The sequence below is a fragment of the Periplaneta americana genome, chromosome 5 (genome assembly GCF_040183065.1).
Source record: "Periplaneta americana isolate PAMFEO1 chromosome 5, P.americana_PAMFEO1_priV1, whole genome shotgun sequence".
NCBI lineage: Eukaryota > Metazoa > Arthropoda > Insecta > Blattodea > Blattidae > Periplaneta > Periplaneta americana.
The window spans coordinates 62,197,030-62,217,961 of NC_091121.1; the positions used below are offsets into that span (position 1 = coordinate 62,197,030).

Below are 20,932 nucleotides of genomic sequence, written 5' to 3' on the forward strand. Positions count from 1 at the left end.
ACATATCTGAAGTTCCTCCATCTTAGTTTAGACTAATTTCACTTATTTACTTTTGCTGCAAGGAACATATTGCAGACAACACAAACAAATCATGGAACATGATACTGTAGGACAAATTTATCATTCCTGACTTATCTAGGAGGAAATTAGTGATCCTTCTCCGGTTAACTACAGATCACGACTGTTTGATTTCACATTTGCATAGAATTGATTTATATCCCTTACCCACCATATTCTACTCTCTGTAAGGTTGCGAATTCCATCACGAATAAAGAATATCTGCTGAAATGTTAGCGATTAAGAAGACTTTTGATGACGTACCATCTCAGCTTACAAATTATTATGGGATGCCCATAGGAAAATTGAAGAAATCCAAGTTCCGTGAGCATTGGCAACAACAACAACAATTTTTCTGCAAGAATAGGCTATTAGACTACTTCGTTTCAAATCACTTTCCCATCATAATCTAGGTCTTCCCACAGAATGTCGTCCACATGGTTTGTATTGTAAAATCTGTTTTGTCGTTCGAGATAGAGTCATATGTTCTGTATGTTAAAACTGTTGCTTAATTAACTTATATCAATTTTATTTCCCAAGATGAAAGTGCTTTGTGGTCATTCTAAGTATATCGCATTATTCACCTCAAGAACCGCATCTATGCAAATTCGATTTTCATTTTTGTTAATTTGTTCAGAGGTACATTATTCACTTCAAGAACCACATCTTTGCGATTCCTTTTTGATGATTTGTTCAGAGACCAATTTTCACTGCCATAAGTAAGAAGTGGAACCGCAAATACTATATACAGCTATCTCCTGATAATTCTGGTTCTATTTTTTCTTAAATTTCAGGCCAGTTTTTATGATTTTTTTATGTCTCACATGTTGCAGATAATTATGATTCGGACCATTGCACAGTGGACTAAAATCGAATTCAGGAGGAAAAAAAATGTTACGAAAATAAATGTCACAATGCATAACATATATAAAACAAATTAATAAATACATACATACATATGTGTTCTGTCCATAGGCAGGTCATTCACTGCAAACCCAGCATAAACAAATTAATCTGAATATATAATTAAAATCCTCTGCAATACCTTGGACGTCATGAACATTGAACTCTGATGTGCCAACTCTGATGTGCCACTGTCGTACAATTTATGTCCGATATCATATATCAAAAAAGTAGCCAAAGAACATTATATGCAAGAATGGAACGAAAGATGGGTCAATAGTGATAAGGGAATTCTTACAAAAGAGCTGTATTTTCCAACGGTCTATGATCGTAATAAATGTAAAGTAATAACGCCAAATTTCGTACTGACACAGTTTTTGACTGGGCATGGAAAATTCGGGGAATACTTAAATAGATTCCATATTAAAGACGATGCAACTTGCATTTGTGGAGAGGAATCTCAAGATGTCAAACATGTATTATATGATTGTCCAGTCTTTTGCCATGAAAGATACGAGCTTGAGTTGTTACTGAACACTCTAAATTATACATTTACCAAACCGTTAACCAATATACTTACCAATTCCAAATCATATAAGTATTTCATGTCCTTCTTGAATAGAATATTCGTGAAACTGTAAAATGTTAAATTATTTCGGGGGAAAAAAATCGTATTAGTTCTAATCAACTATAATGAAACTGTAAGTCTTCAATTTCGCATACTATAATATTGTACTATTGGTTTTAATTTTTATTTTAATTAGGCATTTGATTTCTAATTTTGAGCCATTTCTTGTAATACCTGATTATTGCCAATTGTTGTTACTAAATAATGTATTTAATTCGTAAATTTTAAGCCATCTCTTACTATAACTATTTATTGCTTCTAAAATGACATGTTTAATAGCTATTATATATATATATATATATATATATATATATATATATATTTCTTCCTATAACCATTAGATATAAATATAGAGACATGCCTTGAGCTTTATGAAACGATCCATTCTTTCATTAAGGTGCATTCTTGTACATAATTCATGTGAATTGTAACCTTGACCACAATTTTGTATGATAATTTTATTATTGTTTATTGCTTATAAAATATGTATTTTGATACCAACTATAACCCTAATATACCTCAGGGTGAAATAGGGTTTATTAAATTGGATAATAAAAAAAAAAAACATTGATCACATCAAAATGTGCTCATCACTCTCAGCTAGCAGTCTTGTGGACAGATACTGGGAGACCAGAGAAAAATGATGTATTTCTAAACTATTTACTTTTAAGTTGTACTCTTGCAATTGTCTTTGTATATTCTCTGTTTTGTTTGCTTTTGATCTTTATAAGGTTAATGACATTTGCCAATTACCTCTGCATTAAATAATAATTAAAATCGATAGTATTTTTCTCAGAAATATAGTCTGTCTTAGCCATGGAAATTGACCAGGAGCATATCAGGCTAAAAGCTATAGGCCTACATCTGCCACTAAGATGTCTTGCGTGCTCTCACAGCTTAACTGGTTAAAACTTAGATGTACATAACACATCATCATTTGGTACTCACCCTGTTCACAGAAGATGCTTTATTTAATGTCAGTAATAGATATAAATCGGGGCAAAACTGCTGATCTTAGAAATGAAAGTGGACAAGTAAAATTTAAAACATCATGTAAAGTTGTATTTGCTGTACTACTAAGTGTGCCTCATAGTAACTTTTCAACAGAAATAGCTTTCAGTACTGTGAGAAAGAATCAAACAGAATTCAGACCTACGTAAGCACATCAACACTGGAATTTCTGATTTAGATGATCTTGCAAAGAGAATTATGCTTCAAGAAGAAATTTGCAGATCGGACTTAAATGCAGATAAATCATAATTATTTTATTTGCGAACAAGAGATTAATCCCCGATATTAATAAGTTGAACCTTCCTCATGTGAATATGAATAAAGTGATCATTCCGTTCAGTTCAACTGTAAAAAACCTGGAAGTTCATTTTTTAATCTAATCTTACCTAGGACAAACACATTGAACACACCAGTAAGAAAGTATTTTCCATCCTTCAGTCATTAAAAAGATTGTATCATTATCCAACTAAATTAAAGCAGGTGCTTGTACAGATTCTTATTATGCCTCATTTTGATTATTGTAACACTTTATTCAGTGGTCTCAGAGTGGATTTATCCCAGAAACTACAATGTGTTCATAATGTGTGTCTTCATTTCATTTGTAATTTCTGTTACTATGATCACATCTCACCTTCTTCCAATAAATTATCGTAGCTCTGGTTATACAAGAGGAGAAAGTTACATTCTCTCTCTTATACTGAATTTTACACATCTCAACCCCCTATCATTTATTTGTTTGATTCCAAAATCTTTCTTGCTATCGTAATTCGATAACATGCTAGAAATTCCATTTCACACATCATTTCTGTATTCCTCATCTTTCACTGTTGCTACTTCTCACCACTGAATTTGTCTTCTACCTGAAGTCCAGGACTGCGAACTTTGATTTCTTTTAAATATAAATTAGAAGAATATCTTATGATGAGTTGCCAGACTTAATGCATTGTAAACATTTATGCCATGTATTGCACTGTGTTTATTTTTATTTTTTTGTTTCTTATTTTTATTGTGTACCCTTTATTCAATTGTTATAATTTTATTATGTAAATCATACTTGCTTCTAATTTAATGCTTAGCCTATATGTTTTCCACAGTGTTCATTTTTGTGTATTTTATTCAAATGTCTATTTAGGATTTTATTATGAAAAACGTATTTACTTAACACTTAACATCAATATGTATTCCACTGTATTGTTTTTTTTATTACTTCTCTTTATTGTGTACATTTTATTCATTTGTCGGTTTTTGGTTTTATTATGTGTATCTTATTTACTTGTAACTTAATATCAGTAGGTATTCGAATGTGTTTATTTTTATTTTTATTTAAGTGTCTCTTTTGATTTCATTATTTAAATCGTATCCGTCTAGTAATTACTTGTATCAAATACTATTGTGTCTACAACTACTGTATGTAAGGAAGTTTTACTCCTGATTGAGTGTAAGAGAAGGCCATACAGCCTTAACTCTGCCAGGTTAAATTATTATTATTATTATTATTATTATTATTATTATTGTCATTATTAATACTACTACTTGAGATCTTGAAGGTTAACCTACTCTGTTTGATTCCTTATGTTAGCTTCTTATTCTGTGAAACCTGTTATTTTGTCTATGCCATACAAGCATGATGAAGCCAACACAGTAAAGTAAGTGATCCTTCCTTATCTGTGTGATTCTAGCCAGAGGATGAGCTCGCAAATAGTTCTGAAACATTGGAGAAAATAAATGTCAATGCAAGTTGCAAAGTGGAGAACCTTTATCATATCCCAATCACTGTGAAAGTCTGAAATCTCATACAATATATTTTGTATATACGTTACTGTAATTGTTTTAATATTCTAGATACATCATTTGCGCCATGCAGAGGTGAAAGGGGACATGTTGTATTATCAACAAAGCCAAGGATTTTATTCTGTGATCTTCGCCTATCTACAGGGGAAAGCAAATCCTGTAAGTGTAGATACACAGAAACTTTATTGCAGATGTTTCTCATAAAATTTTGATATTATTCATATAATATTACAGTGTTTTTGGCAATACAGAGATATAAAGTAGAAAATTGTATCAATTTCAGATCTTTACAGTGAAGTGCTACCAAGTGAGGCCCCTCCATCATACCGAGGTCAAGCAGTCAAGTATTCATACAAGATCACTATTGGCATGCAGCGAGTGAATTGCCCCATTAAGCTGCTGCGAGTGCCACTGCGGGTGTTGGTTGTGAGTGGTATGTGATGATAATCGTAATTATTATTATTATTATTATTATTATTATTATCTTCATCATTTTTTAAGAGGATGATATGGCAGACAGAGATTTATGGAGAACTAAAATTAAGTTTGAGTGAAAGAAAACCATTGTTTATGAAAAATTCCTGTTGAAAAAATTATTATTATTATTATTATTATTATTATTATTATTATTATTATTATTATTATTATTATTATTATTATTATTTATTTGCTCATACACGCTATACCTCTTTTCACGTGACTTAGTTCATGGATATCATGACTTATAGCCATCCAGAACAACACAAGCCATTCACACTTGAGCAACATTGCCTAGTTGTAATGTTAAGACTAAGTTGCTGTTAATTATGGTAAGTTAAATATTAAATACATCCAGACAAAATATTGTAACCACAAAGCAGATGAGATGTATGAACTAAGTCGTGTGAAAAGTATTATAATATTAGAAGTTAAGTATGTTCTCATTAAGTTGGACGCAAAAAGAGAAGGCTTATCATGAAGCTGTGCTAAAAGGAGTGGGTGAAGAGAGAATAATGCTGAAACTGATCAGAAGGAGGAAAAGCAATTGGCTGGATTACTGGCTAAAAAGAAACTGCCTACTGAAGGATGCACTGGAAGTAATGGTGAACGGGAAGAAAGTTAGAGGCAGTAGAAAATATCAGATGATAGACAAAATTAAGATATATAGCCTATGCATCATATTTGGAGATGAAAAGGAAGGCGGAAAAGAGGGAAGTTTGGATGCTGGGTTTGCAATGAAGGACCTACCCTTGAGCAGAAAGTTGTGGCTCATATTCTAACATACCCGAACTTCTACAATGATGTGAGTGAAGTGCATGTGTATAATATGGCAATGGACAGAATATTATTTTCAAATATGTCAACATGCTAAATGTTTCAGGTATTCTATGATCTAGCAGAAGTAAAAACAAGAATTTCAAGAAGAAGTATTCAAGAAGAAATTCTGAAGTAAAAACATCAGAATTTCAAGAAGATTATTAAACCGAAATATAGCAAACCTCAGTATAAAGTATAAATATAACTCTTCATGCTGTTCTTTTTCCATTCACCTGTTGACAATTTTGACATTAAACTTTCTGTAATAAGTGAAATGTGCTGTACATATAATATGTTTAGTTTTGAATCATTAATGTAGTATTCACAGACATAAACCATTTGCTAACTACTATTATAGCACACTGATATATACACATATGATGCTTACCTTCCAGGCTTTCAGGATGCCTCGTTATGTGGCGATAGTGAAGAGCTTGCTCCTAGTAACCCCTTCCTTCAGATTCAGCAAAAGGAAACTCCATTTGACCTTGCAATGCAAGCACTTCAGGTACTACATAGTTTTATTATCAATATTTCAGTAATTAAATTATATTAGTAATGCAATTGTTTATATTTCGAAAGTAGATTTTATTAATCTTCAAGAGTGAAATTATAATTTCATTAAAGGTTTCATTGTTTCATTTTATCCTTCATCCTCCAACATTGTATAGCTCAGGTTTTATGCCAACATAATTTCAAGTCTACGGGAGCATATCTGTTATATTTTTGTACACTTCTATGGTATTTCATTGTATAAAATTCCAGAATTATACATTCAGTGAGATAAGTTTCGTTTCAACAGTGTTAAAGTGAAACTTGAAATATATTACCATTTCTTATTTTACCTTCTCAAAAAAGAAAACTTATGTTATTGAATGACACATTGTCCAATAAATATTATTAAATATAAAATGTGGAATGTGTAATTCTTATACATACTTCTTACATATAATTTTACCATTGCAGAATCTAACAGCAAAACGAAGTCCTAATTTCTATAACATCACTAAGTCTCAAGGAAAAGTGGTACGATTCTGCTTGTTTAAACAAGCTTATAAATTGGGCGAAGACATAGTTGGTACATTTGATTTCTCAGAAGCTACAGTGCCGTGTGTGCAGGTATTGATACTTTTTACTTCTTTTTTTTTTTTTTCCATGAATTATTCTATAATTATGTTAAAAAATGTACCCAGAATATGTTTTATTAATAACTGGAAAGTATTCAAAATTTCTTTGTCTGCATCAATGTAATGCAAGTAATTTGGCATTTGAAATGTTCTATGGTAAAGAATGCCTAAATTGCAAAATTTGTTATCTCACCATTGTTAACATCTCTGTCCATCAATTTGATGCAGATTGGTTTATAAAATATGGTATGGTTACATGCCTCTAATGAAGTGTGTCTAGTTCTGTAAAAAGACAAAATGTGATTACTGATTACTTTGAACACTTTCTTTAATGGTAAGTAGATGCAGGAAGATTAAAAAAAATTCCTTATATGGTGCATCATGTTCAAAATACTTCACACTACAACTGTGTGAGAAAGTTATCTTGAGGGAGGCGTATACAAGATTTAAGAAGGCATTGTGAAAAATCTGTAAGCCACAGCTTCCATTGTTGTAGGTATTGTTATGATGACATATTATGAGGTGCAGGCAGACCTGTCTTAAGCAGTAAAGCATCCCTGGACTAGGTATATTATGCATCCCCTTTGTTCTAGTTCTAATGGTTTGGCATTCCTTTTTAATTTGTGCATATCACTAATTCAGGTTCTTATTCATACAACATACGTAATTAAGCTTGTGAGCTTGTGTATGGTTTTACATTGGGATGCGAAGTTCATATCAGTTACAGTAACCTTTTAAATTTTTAACTAAACCTGGTAACAGTCACTCTGAGAGAAGTATACATGCTCGAAGTTAATAAAACCTAGGTCATTTACGCTTTGTTCAGGAGAATGTTTCTTATAGTTAAATTCTTTACTTGTGAGTTAATATGAGCCATTTTGAGGGTTCTGAAAAGTCTGAAAGTTGTTACCTGTTAGTTTTCAAATTCAGTTAATTCAGACTCATTTTTGTTGTTATCTTAACATTCCAACATATCTCATTAAGAAACCCATTATTACATTTTCGAGCTTCCTGAATTATAATGGTCCCTTTCTTAGTCCTTAGTGTAATATAATTCCCAAGTAATTTCGAACACTGGAAATAAATTACAGTAAAATCTCGTTAATCCACACCTCCACAATCAATACTCGGGCTTAGTTTAATATGGACAGAAAAAAAAAGCGTAACAATGGGGAATGCGAGGTTTTAAAACTGGCTAGAAGTCACAAATCACATTGTTTACATAACTCTGTGACAGTTTAAAATGCTCGTTCATTGTTGCTCCAGCTATCGCAATCGTTACATACACTACCACAGCCAGTTTCTATTCAGCTGTTGTATGAAATGCTTCTTGTTCTTTGACTATAATAATAATTGTATAGGTATACTACTGTATTAGCTTGTTTTATTTCATTTAATCTGGACTGTCATTAATTTGGACAACTTATCCTCAAATAGCCCAGCTTAATGAGGTTTTCCTGTACACATGATAATAGATTTTGAAAGCAATTGCAAATAGCGATATCTCTCTCTCTTGTCTTTGTTTCAGTCCAGTATCTCTTCTTCACATAGGTGACTGGGCTGTAGCCCAAGTAGCCCATATGGCTAAGACAGCTCTGTGTGCAGACCATCCAGTTCTTTTATTCCTTTATCATTGTAATCGTTTGAACAGGACTTGATTACAAATAATCATCATGGTCTAAAACTTGAGACTGGATCTTTCGAAGTAGTTGAAGATCCTCTTCTTCTTCGAATTGGGAGAAGAATATCTCTAAAAGCGACATAGTATGCCTGTACTTGTGTTAAACTTCTACACAGCCTGAAGATAACTTGTATAATGGTTTCCAGTTGTCATCTTTGTCACATCATTTCAGAGACCATATACAGCATTAAGTTCATAGGACATTCTCTTTGAACTGGCTACTGCCATTTATGGCATTTGAATATCTCATCACTTATAAATCGTCCCCCTTTCATTAAAGTCTGAGCCAGTGTTTTAAGAATAATACACTAACTTTTAGTCTCTTACTATTTAGACTTTGTTTTAAATAACTTCCATAAAAGGTTTTCTGTATTGTTTACAGACTGATCCCATAAGAATGATTCTATAAGTTGTTTTTTTATTATAGAGTAACTCGTATATACATTTAAGAAGACTTACGTATATCAGTGCTTTTACTGCAGAGCTAAACTTGGCACGCTGTTAGAATCGTACCTCGTATCAACAAATTCACATGGGCAAGGATCTCGCAATTGGTTGTACACCAAAGTACACCAGTGTGCAATTAGAATATTAGTTCCTCTTTATAAATGGTTTCTTGTTTTAAAAAATTTGCAATATTGTTGTTTACAACTATTAAACGAAAACGTAGTTACAAATTTATATTATTACAACATATATACAATAATTTTCATTACAATAAAAAATAGAGCGCATTAATACAAAACAAGGAAAAGTTGTATATTATAGTCGGATTGAAGTATACACTATTGACACTATGCAGTAATAGTAGGCGTAACATAATGTTATATATATACTGAAACACTTCGTTGATAGAGAATGATTGCATTTTGAATGATGTCATCATGACTAATTGCCATACAGCATACAGGATGTGTATGTGTGACCTGCCTGACTTCAGCATTTCGTAATCTTACAGTTACAAATTAAGCCTAAATTTGAAGTGTGGCGTGTCAGATGGGCAGTTTAGTTTCAACTGATTGATCACTTTTATGAAGTGCTACGAATAGTAAATTGAACTGTTGTGTTATGAATTTGTGAATTGTGATATTATTATTATCATTATTATTATTATTATTATTATTATCATTATCATTATCATTATAATTATCATCATCATCATCATTATTATTATAATAATAATAATAATAATAATAATAATTATTATTATTATTATTATTATTATTATTATTATTATTATTATTATTATTATTATTATTATTATTGGAAAGGAGTGAATTGTGTTCGGTGTTGTGAATTATGTGAGAGTAAATTATTTATTAGTACAATCTACAAAATGAATTGTGCAGTGTGTTACTATCTGATTCGGAAGGAACTGGCATGTTGTCTGATAGCAACTAAGGGTCAATGTTACTTATGTCCCGTCCACTATAGAGACATAGGCCAATTTTACACATATTTAGTATAACTTGTTGCTTCTTTGACAGGTTAGGTTTGGTTAGTTTAGGTTTTTGTTATAGCCTACCTAGCATATACGATTATAGCGCAACATTGGCAGTGATAAAAGTGAAATATTCGTTCAGTGGGTGTTGGATATTCTACATTCACGCAACTAAGTTATTCACGTAAGTTCTATGATTTTGATTTAGCCTAACTGCCTTAACCTGCCATCTTCATATCCAAAATATAATATACATTATGCTATTAATAAACTAGAATTTAATAGTGAAACATTTATTTTATAATGGTGAGTAGGTACTTGACTTCATCATTCACCACATCAAGCCAGTTGTGTATAGACCATTTACTTAACAATTTAAGGAAGCCAATAGCTTGAGCTACTGATAACATGATTCATAAATATATTAATAACCAATTTGGCCTTTCTTTAATTGTTGTGTAAGAATGAGTATGAATATTCTATCTCAATAATGAGTTCAAGTGAACCTTTAAGAAATACTTAAAACTGAAAGTACAGTAGTACATGTTTTATTGCAGTTCTCAGTTGTGCTGCAAAGTGAAGAGGAGATTGCTCCAGGCTGTCGACGGTGGGCCAAGCAGAGTCCAGCTGTGGTTTCATATACAAAGTACCATGAAGTGTGTCTCAGCCTGAAACATTCACAGCTTATACTGCCCATTCCATTACACATAACACCTGGTTTCACCACTGATTTGGGTAAGCAAAATTTTGAATTTTTATAAAGCGAATTTTTATAATTGCTATCATCAACTATTGTCATATCTGCTATTCATTGTTTGCTATTTAGTGTTATTGTCGTCAAACTATACCAGTAATAAGTAGTGAGAGGGATTTATGAGAGGAGTTCTTATAATAATTTTAGTCTCAGGATGGGGCTTGTGTAAAACAAGAGTTGGGGGTTTGGAATTCCAGTATGACAGTACAATGAGTGAATTAGCTGGTAAGATCCAGGAGTTCTCAGGTAGAAGCCCTGCAAACCATTAGTTCTTTCACTTATATTTTTCAGTAGATATAGTCAAATATTGTAAGCTCAGAAATATCCAACTGTAAGATGCAACTTACAAAATGCAGTATTATGCGATTTAACATAAAATATGCAGTGAAACTATAAAAATAGACGTAATATCCCAAATAAACCTCTGAATATGCTTTATAAAATCGAAAGTTTTAAAAACATGCATTATGCATGAATTTAGCTCTAAAGAGCTCAATACATGCAGAAATGCATGGAAAAAGTATACTTATTTCGACTCACTAAGCTATGAACTGAATATATACAAAGTTTGAGATATGTAGCAAACTTATATAAAAACATGCATTTACATGGAAATCCTATCTTTCGTTATTGCTGAAGTCATTGCAGGTCGTTGTCTTCATGCACATAGTGTTGTAGTTTTATTTCATGCAAAATTATCCCGAAGACAAGTGTTACAAATGTGAAAATTGCAAAGAAATCGAGAACTATTAATTTTATATCAGTTGATTTAATTGTTATTAGTGATTGTGAAGCAGTTAAAGTACTAAATTGTAGATATAACCCATCTGCCAATATTCGCCCTGACTCTGTGAGCAGCTCATAGATGTTGCTAGTGCCGAGAAGTATAGACTCTTAGTTCGTCAGAGACTATCCAGAGTGCACCACAGGCAATGGGTCCACATTACACTCGTAATGCATGATGATGGAGAATTTTTGGGATGTTACAAGAGAACTGTGGTACCCAGAGAAAACCTCTTTATGTCGCCTGGATCACTGGCTTGCCCAACACAAGTTATAACTTCAGGGCAGAGCAGGTTTTGAACTCGAGCTTCCTAGCTTATAAGCCCAATGCTCTAGCACTGAGCAATCTGAAACACAAATACAGGAACTTGAAAAAAATTAGCAATGTCTCTTGGTTTTAATGTCGAGTTGCGTAATGAGCTGTGTTGTTATTAGGGTTAAGTGATTACAATAAATATAAATTACGTCATGTCCTCTCAAAATACACAATTCAATACCATAGTTACATTTTTTTATGTGCAAGTGCTTCAAGAACTCTGATGGATTAAATTTGTTTTGTTAATTTATTCAATGTGATTGTGATAAAGGACGGTAATTCTTGGAATATTTATATTTTTTTAATCTGTAACAAAGTACATTTATACGAGTCGTTGCTATAACATGGATTTAAATGACTTGACTACTGTTAAACAATCAAAATTACGGGAATGAATTAGTGAAAATGGTCGAAATTGTGTGTGTGTGTGTGTAATGTTGAGCTGTTTCATTGTACTTGTTGATCACAGTTTATATTGCTTATAAAATGTAACTTTGCTTTCTGTATAGTAACACTGCAATGGAGGCTACACTTCGAATTTGTGACAAGTGACACTCAGATGATACATGAACTTCCATCAAGTGATTTGGAAAATGGAAATGTGTGGCGTGGACCTCCAACTCTTAACATAGAAACAATGGTTTGGAACCTGCCAATCAAAATATATCCCACAACACCACTTCAGATATCACAAGGACTGCAGACGCAGCTGAAACACAGACTAGCTGTGTGAAGTTGAATTTGAGTGGCATTGAAACAAGTAAGATGAACTATAAGTAATATAAAACAATATTGAATTTGTCAGTCATATGACTTATCACTGTTTGTAATTTATTAACACTTGTTAATATATATTTAAAATATGTGATAAGTCATATGATTGACAAATTCAATATTTTTTTATATTACTTAGTGATAGACTTATCTGAAAAATCAACATGCATTGTAAAAAGATGAACTATGATTAGAATGTGAAATAATGTTTCTCCATCTTATTATTGTCTGCAGTTCATAGGATAAGAGTATCTTTTCCGAAGTACCTTACATACATTCAAGTCTTACTATGTAATTATAGTGTTAATACATTATCTTTTACTAACATACGATTAAAACAAGAAGGAATATAAGGCTGAGCTAGCCAAACCCAGGTAGAAATGTGCACGGACAGATTGTGAGCTTGAAATCGAGTTCCTGTAAAGCAGTAGGCCCACTAAGCCTGCCTGCAAACCTTACAGTCTCTTCATTCATAGTTCGAGCTCGAGGTAATGAACTTGAGCCTGAGACGGGCAGCCTATGGAGTCCATGAAGCCTGCCTGCAGTTCTCAATGATTCTTCGCTCATAGTTCGAGCTCGAGGTAATGAACTTGAGCCTAAGACAGGCAGCCTGTGGAGTCATGAAGCCTGCCTGCAGTTCTCAATGATTCTTCACTCATAGTTCAAGCTCGAGGTAATGAACTTGAGCCTGAGCCGGGCACCCTGTGGAGTCCATGAAGCCTGCCTGTGAGCCTGAAATGGGCACCCTATGGAGTCCATGAAGCCTGCCTGTAGTTCTCAATGATTCTTCACTCATAGTTCGAGCTCGAGGTAATGAACTTGAGCCTGAGACAGGCAGCCTGTGGAGTCCATGAAGCCTGCCTGCAGTTCTCAATGATTCTTCACTCATAGTTCAAGCTCGAGGTAATGAACTTGAGCCTGAGACAGGCAGCCTGTGGAGTCCATGAAGCCTGCCTGCAGTTCTCAATGATTCTTCACTCATAGTTCGAGCTCGAGGTAATGAACTTGAGCTTGAGACAGGCACCCTGTGGAGTCCATGAAGCCTGCCTGTAGTTCTCAATGATTCTTCACTCATAGTTCGAGCTCGAGGTAATGAACTTGAGCCTGAGACAGGCAGCCTGTGGAGTCCATGAAGCCTGCCTGCAGTTCTCAATGATTCTTCACTCATAGTTCGAGCTCGAGGTAATGAACTTGAGCTTGAGACAGGCAGCCTGTGGAGTCCATGAAGCCTGCCTGCAGTTCTCAATGATTCTTCACTCATAGTTCAAGCTCGAGGTAATGAACTTGAGCCTGAGACAGGCAGCCTGTGGAGTCCATGAAGCCTGCCTGCAGTTCTCAATGATTCTTCACTCATAGTTCGAGCTCGAGGTAATGAACTTGAGCTTGAGACAGGCACCCTGTGGAGTCCATGAAGCCTGCCTGTAGTTCTCAATGATTCTTCACTCATAGTTCGAGCTCGAGGTAATGAACTTGAGCTTGAGACAGGCACCCTGTGGAGTCCATGAAGCCTGCCTGCAGTTCTCAATGATTCTTCACTCATAGTTCAAGCTCGAGGTAATGAACTTGAGCCTGAGACAGGCAGCTTGTGGAGTCCATGAAGCCTGCCTGCAGTTCTCAATGATTCTTCACTCATAGTTCGAGCTCGAGGTAATGAACTTGAGCTTGAGACAGGCACCCTGTGGAGTCCATGAAGCCTGCCTGTAGTTCTCAATGATTCTTCACTCATAGTTCGAGCTCGAGGTAATGAACTTGAGCCTGAGACAGGCAGCCTGTGGAGTCCATGAAGCCTGCCTACAGTTCTCAATGATTCTTCACTCATAGTTCGAGCTCGAGGTAATGAACTTGAGCTTGAGACAGGCAGCCTGTGGAGTCCATGAAGCCTGCCTACAGTTCTCAATGATTCTTCACTCATAGTTCAAGCTCGAGGTAATGAACTTGAGCCTGAGACAGGCAGCCTGTGGAGTCCATGAAGCCTGCCTGCAGTTCTCAATGATTCTTCACTCATAGTTCGAGCTCGAGGTAATGAACTTGAGCCTGAGCCAGGCACCCTGTGGAGTCCATGAAGCCTGCCTGTGAGCCTGAAATGGGCACCCTATGGAGTCCATGAAGCCTGCCTGTAGTTCTCAATGATTCTTCACTCATAGTTCGAGCTCGAGGTAATGAACTTGAGCCTGAGACAGGCAGCCTGTGGAGTCCATGAAGCCTGCCTGCAGTTCTCAATGATTCTTCACTCATAGTTCGAGCTCGAGGTAATGAACTTGAGCTTGAGACAGGCACCCTGTGGAGTCCATGAAGCCTGCCTGCAGTTCTCAATGAGTCTTTCAATCATAGTTCGAACTCGAGGCAGTGAACTTCGAGTTCATCTTGAAAGACAACATATCCTTCCTCTTTCTGTCTCTTTTTCATCATTAGATCTATTACTATGTCAAAAATTCCCTTGTATAACAGCAACCATTCTTTCTCCAAAGAATGCATAATAACACTATAAATTCTTTTACTTTAATGTAATATATAAATTTCTATAAATAATCTTATCCACTTAATCTTATTATTTGAAAAATAATAGTATTAACACATTAAACGTGTTCACATTCAAATATTAAAATTAAAATATAGGAGAAAAAAAACACTTATTTTATACCACATTACATCAATCCTTGAATACAGAGTTAACAAATAAATTATGAAATGACAATTTTCTGTCACTACTAACATCACATGATGGAACATCTAAATCACATTATTAATTAGATAAATATATATTCACTGCAGTGTTATTTAAGTATGCAAGTTATTACAATCGCTTTCCTGTTGCTTGTTAGGATTGTATTATACTATACTATATGTTTTATCATGTTATACATAGCGTCTCTGTCCAAGATGCTAGAGTGCGTGAAAAGTCCTAGGACTTAATGTGAATTGACTGAACTCATGATAGATTTCCAGACCACCATTGTTTTCTAAAGTACCAGTAATTTTGTAATTGGTTATTTGCATATATTTTTATAGATCTTTAGCGTAATAAAATCATGTGTATAATAATTAAAAAAAAATATTAATCGTTTCTCCAAAATTTTGTTTAATTTAAGAAACTCAACAGGAAGGAGAAATATATACTTATTTATCAAATAACACTATATGGGGACAGTTATTATTTCAGTTCATTCCACTAACATTTAATTCTGAGGTAATACTCAGCGTGTTAACATTTTTGTTTCTTGGATGCCAATATCATTGGTTCAATACTGACAGGAGAGTTTATTTTTAGATGGAAAAATTCCTAAGTGCAGCTTCCATTCCATAAGGAAGAACAGCTGTTGGTTACACCTAGTAGAGTTACTGCGTGTAAAATATCCATTTGTTTATATATATAGATAAAAGCAAAATTCTAAAAAGTGGAGCAAAATGTATGGTACATTTACATAATGCAACACTGCACAGCAGTACATAGCAGTGGCAGCTTTGGAATTATTTGTTTATTCCAGGAGGCCTGTCATTTCATTTGCAATGAATCAGTGGTCCATACAAATACACATTCAGTTTGTGGAAGCTTTTATTCGTTTAAATAGTGTAATCGTGGTTCAGCATTTCTTTCGTCAAGGACATCATCATCATCATCATCATCATCATCATCATCATCATCATCGTGTTCCTGACAGACGGACATTGTGCGATTGTTCCAGTCTTGGAAGGAACATGGAAAAGTGGAAAACAAGAAATTGTCAGGTGAGCCAAGAACCATTGAGAATCCCAATTGTGTTCGAGCAGAAATGCAGCACAGTGCCCAGCCTGTCGACATTCGCTGACAATGAAAATTAACCAGTGGTTGCTTCACTTGATATTGAAAGCAGATTTGAAATTTCATCCTTATAAGCTGCAAGTTGTTCATGAATTACCTCCAATTGACCGGCAGATGAAATTAGCATTCTGTGCGCAACTTCAAGAAATGATTGCTGACAACAGTAATATTCTGCCTAATTTGCTTATGTCGGATGAAGCACATTTCCATTTAACCAGATTCTTCCAGTATTGATCAGACACCAACCCTTAGTTTCTTCATGAAACTCCACTGCACAGCCCTAAAGTTATAGTGTGGTACAATGTAACCAGATTTGGAATCATTTTCGAGGATCCCCAGTGCAGAACCGTTACTGTTAACTCAGAGTGATATCTTCGAATGCTCAACACCTTTCTGCTACCTGAATTAAGAAGGCTAGGACATCTTGATGCATGATTCTAGCAAGATGGTGCTACTGCCCACACAGCCAATATCAGCATGAACAGATTGCAACAGCTGTTTCTGGGCCAACTCATTTCTTGCTTTGGTGACATCCACTGGCCCTCCAGATCCCCGGACTTCTCAGTTTCAGATTTCTTTTTTTCGGGCTACCTCAAGGAGAAGGTCTATTCCACTCGCAAGGAGACAATTGCATGATGTGCAGCCATTCCGCGTAACATGCTGGCACGTTTGATGGATAGTTTCCTGAATTGACTACACACTTGTGAAGTGAATGAAGAGGGCATTTACTGGAGGTAATTAAAAAAATAAGCACCTGTTGGCATTAAATTAAATGGAAAAATGTGTACATTATTTGCAAATAAACTGCGTCTCTAGGTATGCAAACATTCTTCTATAATTCATTGTTCTTTTTGTACCATACATTTTGGTCCACTTTGTATATCCATGCATACCACTATTTCGTCACACTCTCGGTAACAGATGTCACCACAATTATGGTTGTAAGACCTCTGTTAGAGAAATGTGGGAGTATGTAGATTGAAAATAAAACTGAACCACAGCTTATGTCTGTAGATATATGCTGATGTACTTGTACGAGATGCAGAAATCGAAGATGAGTATAACTTAAACTAAAAGTAATTGATCATTCATTTTTAATTTATCCAGCAGAATGCTGATAACATGAATTCTACTGTAGACCATTGTTGCCTTCATTTAGGATCCCCTTTAACAAATGAGAGATACTTTGATCAGTGTTCATTATAGAGTTGAAGTGTGATCATTGTGTGTTGCAGAGCTCAGTCTTGTGCAACTGGTAGTGTTGGCCCTAATTTGTTTTGTTTAGGATTTATGGATGTGCAGTATAAAATAATGAGTTGCAGATCTTCATGATTATTACATCACAAACAAATAGGTTACCTTCGATTGAGGTTTTGTTTGATATGTACATCTCACTTGATAATGTGTGTCAGAGGAAGAACAATTGTTTTTATACATCTGAAGTATGACTAGTGTAATATGTAGCTAATTGGCGATGTATGCAATGGAAGGGAAAGAGGAACTGGCCACCCTACCCCATTATCTTCTGGCCTAGTTGCCTTATAGGTGGTGCCTTTTTGGTATCACATGTGAGGTTCAGACTTGCCTTTGGATAGTTGACTAAACAAGAACAGCAACAAACAAATAGGACTACCAGGGAGGTAAAACTGATGTAGATATAACTGTGTGAGAGAGTGGCCTGTTATATATGTTTGAATATGTCTTGGCAAGTTTCTGTACACTTTCAAACCGAAATTGAGAAACTCATTAACTGTGAATTGTAAAGGGCTCAGTATTGGATATCAACAAACCAACATTCTGTTTGTTACTGGTTTCTTCATCATAACAATTTAGAGAAAACTGTGTATATAAATAATGCCATATCTGGTTATTTTTCTATATTTTTATAGATTTTTAAATTTAAAAATAACTACATGTATAAATGGAGATAGATATGAGGCATTGCGGATATTAAGGATAAACTCGCAATTGGGATTCTTTGTCGAGTTTGCCCCTAATATTCAGGCTCCTCATATGAAAAATTAAATGCAAATCATGTCTCTAAATTTATATCTGTTATTTAAGAAATGTTACATAAAAGAGACATTTGCAGTAAATGACTAAGTGGGATGAATGAGGGAAAATACTGTCCCGTGTGTGTGCATGCGGGGGCGCAAGCCCCAGGGTCCTAAGCTCCAAACCCTTTAATTCTGTATCACCATTGGAACCCATACTACCACAAAGACTCTACCTCACCTGTTTTGAACTATTGCAGATGGTAGATGAAATGAGGGGGAAGTGGAATGAAAGAGGAAAGTGGGAGTATCGCGAGAGAAACCCTCTGCAATGTCTGTTTTGTTCTCTACAAATTCCATCACAACCAGGTCGGGAATTGAACCCGAGCTACCTGGAAGGAAGACCAGCCCACTAACACTGAGCAACAGTTGTGGAAAGTGAAATAACTCACTTTTACGTCTGTTATCAGAGGTAATCTGGAAGAAGTTTATGGGCACAAAAAGCATCTTGAAATTCTTCAAATTTATGGCAAAACTTTGTTTGGCTGTTGATTTTTAATTATATGAAAATTAGTAACCCTTGATAAACTGTTGAGTATATATTGTTTTGTATGTCACTAAATATTGTGTTATTTACTGTATTTAGGTAGGGTTCATAGGCCTAGTATTGCTTCTAAAATATTTATATCACTGAACGAAAAACTGGAATGCATATCACAATTTTTTTTATCTTTCATTATGATAGAAACTGATTCCAGCGAAAATTTCTGTGCAAATAATTCCAAGGTGGGGTATGTTTCTTTCATCACATTCATATTATGTGTATTTTAATGCACTAGGTAGATTAAACAACATCAGTGTTATCAAACTGCGCAACTGTGAATATTTTTTATTCAAGCTGTGCAACTATCTATCATGGCAGACCAACCTCCCCACCTCTTTCCCTCCCCTACCTCCACTACATTCGAGCCATAGTACCTGCAGGAATATTCAAAACATTGGTTTATCACATGAATATAGACATACTAACAATGAAGATGATTCAGAATGTAGTAAGTGACTGATCTGATGTTCAGGTTAATATTATTAGATTCTTCCCTAAGTGCAAGATGCATTTGTTCAAGATCTTATATCCGTACTGTCCTATGAAGCTAATATTTTCTCAGACTATTTAGTTGAAAATTATATTGATACGAATTCAACATTCACTTTAGAATCATTGAAAAGTGGCAGCACTACAATTATTTCATAATATACAGTGCCTATAATCCACCTAATAATCCCCTTGATCTAACTTTGTTAGATGTACAACCTAAAACTATCATAATTGGTGACTTTAACGCCCACTCCCAACATTGGGGCTACAATAATGTAAACCAACCTGGAAAAATGATCATGGACCTCCTAAATACTACAACCACAGAACTTGTCTACAGAAAAGAAGATCCCCCTACTTTCATACATTATTCTGGTTCTGGTACAAATCCAGACTTATTACTAGTAACATCAGATATCCATCACGAAACCAAGAAAAAAATAATTGAAGACCCTGGATCTGACCATAGAGTCATCAATGCTTCTATCCATCTCCACCAAAACCGAAGAAAAGAACCCTACAATAACAAAACAACATGGAACTTTAAGAAAGCAGATTGGAAACTATTTACTACAGAACTAGATGAACACTCAAGCTCAACACACCACTAATGGAAAATAGATTGAACAAATATTTCTGTGAATCTATTCTTAAAATTGCAAAAAAGCACATTCCACGAGGCAAACCAAAAAAATAACCCCATTCTGGACAGAAAACCTGAATTTATTAAAACAAGATAGAGATAAAGCAAGAACCAAAGCAGAACATAACAAAACACCAGAAGATACTCAAGATTGGAGGAAGAAGACTGCCATTCTTAAAAAAGTAATCATAACAGCAAAAAAGAACAGTTTTAATAAATTTATTGAAAATATTAATTACAGAACCGATAGCGCTAAAACATATAAATTTCTGAAGAATATTTGCAATACACAGGAAAATACTAGCCAACTTATTATTCATAATAACAAAACAATAACAAATAGTAGAGATATAGCAAATGCATTTAATAAACACTACTCAAACTCTCACAGATTACATCCCAATACCAAAAAAAGAAACTGATAAATTTATCAAAAGAGAATTACATAAAAATAATAAAAACAATATTACTAGTACTATCACAAAACCTGAAATATTTCATCAAAATTTTACTTCCAAAGAATTAACTATAGCTATACAAAATTTAAAACCAAGAAATCTCCTGGTCCCGACAACATTCATTCCGAATTTTGAAACATCTGGGGGAAAAAGCCAAGTCTGTACTTTTATCCAAAACTATGGAGTCAGTGATCTCCAACAGATTAACTTGATATTTAGAATCCCAAAATCTTTTATCACCAAGACACGCCAGCTTTTGACAACTACACTCTACCAATGAACAAGTCATACGCCTCAGCCAAGAAATAAAAGAGTTTTAACAAGAAAGAAGATATCTTGGCCATATTTATCGACTTTCAATTAGCATATTACTCTGTTTG

The 20,932-nt window shown here is 34.4% G+C and overlaps 1 protein-coding gene across 3 annotated transcripts in view; it reads left to right on the forward strand.

The window, feature by feature from the left end:
* Window positions 1-20,932, forward strand: part of LOC138699736 (RAB6A-GEF complex partner protein 2) — a 32,396-nt gene that overhangs the window by 1,377 nt on the left and 10,087 nt on the right. For 2 of the 3 annotated variants that reach the window (XR_011332067.1, XR_011332068.1), the window contains exons 3-9: window positions 4,442-4,549; window positions 4,674-4,823; window positions 6,082-6,194; window positions 6,653-6,805; window positions 10,493-10,670; window positions 12,298-12,548; window positions 18,616-18,827. Coding sequence is in view for 1 of the 3 variants with exons in the window: in XM_069825837.1 (XP_069681938.1) it covers window positions 4,442-4,549; window positions 4,674-4,823; window positions 6,082-6,194; window positions 6,653-6,805; window positions 10,493-10,670; window positions 12,298-12,521 (926 nt within the window). In the remaining 2 variants the exon portion in view is untranslated. The remainder of the gene's footprint in view (window positions 1-4,441; window positions 4,550-4,673; window positions 4,824-6,081; window positions 6,195-6,652; window positions 6,806-10,492; window positions 10,671-12,297; window positions 12,549-18,615; window positions 18,828-20,932) is intronic. The other variant, XM_069825837.1, reaches the window with a different exon arrangement.